Source organism: Myxine glutinosa, chromosome 11, assembly GCF_964187855.1.
Source record: "Myxine glutinosa chromosome 11, kmMyxGlut1.1, whole genome shotgun sequence".
Taxonomy (NCBI): domain Eukaryota; kingdom Metazoa; phylum Chordata; class Myxini; order Myxiniformes; family Myxinidae; genus Myxine; species Myxine glutinosa.
Window position 1 is genome coordinate 116,458,537 of NC_136271.1, and position 7,001 is coordinate 116,465,537.

The 7,001-nt window shown below is 39.9% G+C and overlaps 1 protein-coding gene across 1 annotated transcript in view; it reads left to right on the forward strand.

Annotated features, from left to right (window-relative positions):
- The window catches only part of PARP2 (poly(ADP-ribose) polymerase 2), a 40,852-nt gene extending 34,146 nt beyond the window's left edge, over window positions 1-6,706 (forward strand). The window contains exons 12-16 of the mRNA XM_068131194.2: window positions 50-177; window positions 423-522; window positions 661-759; window positions 2,399-2,523; window positions 5,214-6,706. Of these exons, the coding sequence (XP_067987295.2) occupies window positions 50-177; window positions 423-522; window positions 661-759; window positions 2,399-2,523; window positions 5,214-5,379 (618 nt within the window). The 3' untranslated portion in view covers window positions 5,380-6,706. The remainder of the gene's footprint in view (window positions 1-49; window positions 178-422; window positions 523-660; window positions 760-2,398; window positions 2,524-5,213) is intronic.
- The last annotated feature ends 295 nt before the right edge of the window (window positions 6,707-7,001 follow it).

The following is a 7,001-nucleotide window of genomic DNA, read 5'->3' on the forward strand; positions in this document are numbered from 1 at the left end:
TTTTGATTGCTAAGCCCAAGTATTGTCATAATTTGTATGTATGGTACAGATAATTGAGAAGTACCTACAAACGACCCACGCAAAGACCCACATGGCTTACACCATGAGTATCATAGACCTGTTTGCTGTGGAGCGTGAGGGCGAGAGGGAGCGGTTCCTCTCTGACATCGGTAATAGGTAGGTTTTCCATAACTACCTGTAGCAATCTTACTTTATCATAGTTGGTAGAATGGAAGTTGTATCCCCTCTCTTCCCTTCCCCTGTCCCCCACCTTCTCCACTCTCACCCCAATAAATAATATGACTTCCTTTCCAGTCTGATTCTGCTATCTTTGGCAATGCTTTCCATGATAGCCTTTTTGTGCTGGTTTTGGTGTCAGATGCCTCGTGGATCCCAAAGTGACCTTTGACCATCTTTTGCAGCATGCTGCTGTGGCACGGCTCCCGCCTTTCCAACTGGATCGGAATCCTGAGCCATGGTCTGAAAATCGCACCGCCTGAAGCACCTAGTACAGGCTATATGGTAAAGTTTTTAACCACAGAAATGGGTCCAGATGAAATACGAATGTCACTGAACCTGTTTAATCAAATTAATTGAATTGTGCTTACTCTATACGATAAAGACACTAAATGCTGGACATGCCTTTCGATCCGTGTGCAGTTTGGCAAAGGCATGTATTTTGCCGATATGTCTTCCAAAAGTGCCAACTACTGCTTTGCTACAATGCAGAGTGACCGGGGCTTTCTTCTGCTCTCTGAGGTTTGATACCCTTGGGTTGTGAAGGATACCATGATTGTTTGTGTTAATTCCTCTTTAATGGTCTTCATATTAGAGATGATTGAAAAATACATCGATGAAAACGTTTATGTGATGTCAGAAAACCATTTGTAATGATGTTAAGGAAAGGAACAATACATTAATTTTTTCTTGCATTACTTCTTTAAAACCAATTGCATCTTTGCTCGACACAGTCTTCATATATAGCAATAACAGCAACTACTGGATATCTACGATTGCAAAAGCGATTGCCAAGGGTAAGCCTCCCCTGGCACCCACGATCTAATGATGGCCATATTATTATTTTCGGACCGCCATATGACCTTGACCTTCAACATTTCAGGATAGAGTGTAAATTAAGAAAATGTGTCCCCATTTACAATCTATCCATAAAACTCAACATCATGAAAATCAGGGGAAAATTATTCAAGTTATGACCAAAAGGTGGTGCACAACTTCAATGCACGTTTACTATTCCGATGCAAAAACATCTTGGAAGGCCAAGCGGTCTTTAAGGTTCTGCATTGGCAAAATTGAGCGATGACAAAAAACGTATTTTTTTTCTCAGACCGCCATTCGACCTTGACTTTTAACTCAGGTGGGGTATGATGCAAATTAAGCATAAATGCACCTTACTATAGGCTATCTAGAAAGGGCTAATTTGTTCTGATTGGACAAACCTTGGTCGAGTCTTGATGAAAAATATTAAATTGTCTATAATTAGGTCATGACCTTAAAATAATGTCTAGGTCAAAAACATTGTGTCAACCCCACATACCTTGTATTCCCATTATTGATGCAAATTATATTTGCAAAATTACCAGCCGGCTCTGAGATACAGCTCGGACATTAGCAGAAGAAAAAAAGAAGAAACCTATAAATGGTGGTTTAGTACTCCAAGGGGTCTAAGAAACTCTGGGTACCATTAAAAACTGGGGGCACTCATTGTAGAAACAAACCATACAACAGCTATAAGCCTCCCCCTATTCCCTAGGGGAGGCCTAATTATTGTTATAGCCGTTTTATGGCCATTTCATCAGATCAGGAGAGTCTTGGCTGATCAGGAGAATCTCAAGTGACCCAAAGCAGCATTTATGAATCGACCACAAAGTCTTGACCTGTGCCACCACTAAACCAGTTGGCAGAGGTAATCCTCCTCCCTGATGGTCATTAGTGAGCCAGATGCCTGCTTTTTATTGACAATGCAATAACAAGATGGTAAATTTCCTTCCTGGGACTAGCTCGTTTTCCAGAAGCTTCGAATCCAATTAATTAATTAATATTCTGCCATCAGATGGGTTATATGTTTACAGCAACCTGATTTGGGGTAATTGAGGACCATGCACAGCAAATACCAGGTATACCCTAACAAGAGAGATTGTGCCGAGAGGCTCAATTCTGAAACCCAGCTGAACTGCACACAGGAACTAACAACAATAAGCAATTATGTTGCTCAGTATGTTACATTAATCTTGTTACGTTAATTGCCGTATGTTGCTCACTAAAGTGGCCAGATAATGGGCTGTCAGATAAAACGAATTTGATGAATGTGTTGTCCAAAAGCCTTGATATTTTGATGTGGCCAAACTGTCTTGGACCAATTTACTGGCCCGCTTCGCAGGTGATGCTGGGTGAATGCCAAGAAATGATGGCTGCAGATTACCATGCAGATCGTCTGCCAGCAGGAAAGCACAGCACCAAGGGCATAGGTCGTAGCGGACCAGACGCCAAAAACTATTGTACAATGTACGTAGACTCCGTGATGGCTCTTATCGGGGACTTCGGAATGTGAAGCCCTAATGGTGGCGTCTTTGCTGGTTTTGGGAATTGTAGAACTGTATTTCCACTTCATTTTTGTTCCAATTTGTGGTACCTTTTTATGTTTATTAGAAATTTCTTGGGGCTTGATCTGTAGTACGTTCTAAATTGTTGGGTGATCATCAGCTTAAGAACAAACATTTGCTTTTTATGCCTCCGCGGACATGTCGCCGGAGGAATTATGTTTTTGGGCTGTCCATCCGTCCCTCCGTATGTCCGTACGGGCTAAACCTCGTTTTTCTCAGCAACCAAATGTCCGATTGAGACGAATCTTTCAGGGTAGGAGTGACACCCATGCACAATGTTTTTATGATAATTGTGACGTCATAGGTCACATGGTATGGCAGCCATCTTGGATTAAAAGCAAATAATTTAAAAATTATTTCTCGGAAACTGCTGAATGGAAATTTTTTAAACTTGGCACATTGTCAAGTACTCCCAATGGGGAACAAAAGCTTGATAATGATGACATCATAGGTGGAGTGGTATACCAGCCAAAAATGTTTTAATCGAATTCCTTATCCTAAAAATCTGAAATTGCATGCACATGATCTATGACACATTTGTAATGAAATATTAAATTTATGACATCATAGGTCACATGGTTTTGCAGCCATATTGGATTGAAGGAAAATATAAAATAATTATATCTCTTAAACCGCTCACCCTATCAATGCAAAATTTTACAAATATCATCTAACAACACTGTTGGATATAGTGTAGTTTGAAAATGATGATGTCATAGGTCACGTGGTTTGGCAGCCATCTTGGATAGAAAAACGAACCTTATCCGATCAACACTAAACTTCACAAACGTGATCCACAACCCATACATATGCAGAGTGATGGCATCTACCCATTGTGGGACTATGCGGAGGCATATTGGCGACACAGTCGCATTGTTCTCGTTTACTGATGTCATAGTGAAATTGATGATGATCATGATCACATAGCTGAAATCATGGATTTCCTACAAAAAACTTACCGTAAAAGGCGCGTGAAAATTTGCGATTTGTTCGTTGACACTCACGCCTTCATTAGTAGGGCTCAGGAAGTTGTACAACATGCGGCCCTTCATATTTCTGATCAATCACTGAAAAGACTGAAGAGGTACCTTGTCACAGCAAGGAAAGATTTAAACCTGTAATGGCTGTGTCGCTGCCTATGTTTCTATGAACATAGCAAGCTTGAACATTAATGGTGGGCGCAGTCAGCTGCGTAGGTCCTAAACTGTGCAATTAGCCAGGAGGGAAAAGATAGATGTACTTTTATTGCAAGAAACTCGTGCCACTGCAGATCCCAGATCCCTGGTGTTGGGCTAGCGGCTAGGGTGCCGGCTTAGGATCCAAGGATCCTGGGTTCGAATCCCGGTCGATCGCTGAATTAACGCCAGGGGGGTTGACTCAGCCTGTCATCCTTCCGAGGTCGGCTAATTGAGTACCAGTTCACTGGTAATTCCCTGTTTGTCGTTAAAGGTGGCAAAAAAGGGTTGGCGTCAGGAAGGGCATCTGGCCGTAAAACATTGCTTCAAATAGGGGACCGAAAAAACAACAACAACCACGGTTCCCGAAAAAGGCCAACCCCCGCTTTGCGGGGAAAAAATGGCCTCTAAAGGTGTTTTTTTTTTTGTTTTTTTTTTAATAGTGAAATTGATTCTTCCATATTCTATTCAATCATTGAATGATTTTTGACGGATTAGTCAGGCAACATTTACAGCAATGATGTCGTGCGTTGACGATATAATATCTTTCACATTACTCTGTGAGAGTTCAGAGAGTTCACCGTTTTCTCCCCACAAGAGCAATTTTCGTTCATTCAGCACCTCCCAACTTTCTTCAATCACTTTCTAAATTATGTCCTCAGAAGTTCAATTTATTTGACGAAAATTGCCATCCTGATGTGTTGCTAACAGAGTACCGAATCGTAGAACACATTATTTTTGACAAGGATGTTGTGTAATGTAAGCACATGTAAGTGTGCATAAAACTCTCATCTGTAAGCACATGTTTGTAATGTGTTTTAATGGCTTATTTTATTTAAGTGAGTTTTTGGGCTGATATAATTGATCAAATGTATGTTAACTAGTTTAGAATATGTGAATTAATGGTATATAGATGTGGTGTTTGAATTATTAAATTAATACATAATTAGCACGTCCGTCCTCCCTGATCCTCTTTATTTCTAGTTAGTTAATGCGATAGAGCAACTTAAATAAATAAGCCACTAGAGGTGTATATGACACAGGTACGATGGTCCTTGCAGCCTCGGCCTACCCATAAGCTTCCTTCTACATTGATGCTTGGTCAACAGTCATTGCAGGGTTTTTTCCATTGGTATGGACAAGACTGTTTACATTCAAACGAATAACATCACAATTTTATTGACTGCCATCTCAAATCTCTTAAAGACAATCAAATGAAACAAACTGACAATTGAGACAAAAATGATGATTAATCAACGAAGCACCTCGGCCTAATTTTAACAATTTTCGCATCTTCATCTTTACGACTTGTCATGGTTATCTTTTTACTATCCAATGTGCTTTTTTGACTTCTTTTTTTTTTTCATAATTTTTGGCTTCATGCATTGTCGTTTAAACGTTTTTGGTTTTGCATTAGGAACGGAGCGGTGGTACCTCTCGGCCCTGTGGTTGATTTGAAGACGGACGACTCCAAGGGATCCATGCCTACTCTGTTGTACAATGAGTTTGTCGTGTATCGTCCAGAACAGGTGCGCATGGCGTACCTGCTACATGTCCGTTTCAACTTCACGTCGGCTTGGTAGTCGAGGGAACGACACGCCAATATTTCGTTAGCTTCACGGTATGATAATCAGCTTGTAATTAATATCCACAAGATGCACTTCCTCTGTTCCAAAGATGTGTTGAACTGTTGTGTTGAAGCTGAAATTAGATTTATGTTATCGAGTTGAAAGTTATTTTAAAATAACACACAGAAGTTTGTTTTAATCCCCTTTTTTTTCTTTTCTTTTTTTTGGACCAACTCACCAAATGGGATGCTAGAAAACAAAACACTTGCATGGGATGCTACAAAACTTTTTCTGACCAAATGTATGAACAGGAAAAAAAGGAAAGGAAAATTCACCAGGTGTTTCATTCACCTGGTGCAGAATTCTTGTACATTTGGGAAAAACTTTTGGCTCCATGTATTTTTTACTTTTCTATAAAGACACTATAGTCCATATTATGCACCTTCACTTCTCCAATCCGTCACCCTTCCCCTTTTCTCACACCTTCAACATGTAACACACATGATTTACCGGCACACACTCTGTATGAATGGTGTGATTGGCTGAAACAAAGCACATGATACACCTGAAGTCTTTATTGATGTATGTTAAACGGTGATATTAATCACACATAACTTGTGCAAAGTTGTATCTCTGACAAAGTTTGTTTTGTTTCCTTTACATGATTATCAAAAAAGAAGTACGAGATTGTTTTTAGGTTACCTAGTTGCTTTTTTGATCACCAGACAATGAACAACTGTTTTTTCCTTCCACCAAGTACATTTCACATTCATCTTCATATCAGAATCTGTAGGGCAGGAATTTTGGCATTTGTTCAGGATGCTGGCGATAGGTTGCATGTACCGTGAAGGACACCATGGGGTCTTTAACATCGACCAATGAATGCCGGCAGATGGGACACCCGTTTAACGTCCATCCTGGGAACGGGACTCACATTGATGAATCGCCCAGCCTGTGAAACACTAGGGTGACAGTTTATAGCTGGGTCGGGATTCAAACCCAGGCTAGTTAGCTTTGAGGCGTGTATGTGGACCTGAAGGCCATCCTCCAGCCCTCGTTTGGCTGGCACGAGTGACTTTTTGATTAAGTGAGGTACATACGACTTTTGTGTGTTGTAAATTGGTCCTTGTTATCAATATTAATTTGAACATCTTTTATTTTTCCAAAGGATGTTTTTATTCAAAGTTGTCTTTGTTGAAAAATTCAGTAAAACCTGTCAATAGCTGATACAAGTTTATATTATTGTTTTTGGTTTAATTGGTTTTCGGAAAAAAAAATGCATATGTAAGTTTTCAAAATTTAACATTGTTCATGTTGGAAAATGTAATAAAAGCTGAACTTACCTGCTTTGTGCTGAAGTTAATGTTGTCATTTTCATGATAAGGATCATCAGAAGTATGCATCAAAACATTTTCATTTTCCAGATACAATATATGTTTGTTTGTCTTTACCCTGTGATCGCGAAGCGAAAAGTGGGGTAAAGCAATGGGGTAAGTATGTGTGCCGTGTGCCGTACGTGTGCTGTGTGCCGTGTCTGCATTTAAAAAAATTCATTTTCTCGGCAAACGTTGGTCCAATTGACATGAAATTTTACCGTAGGAGCGCCTCTGCCTGTAGATTTTTTTGCTGATAATTAT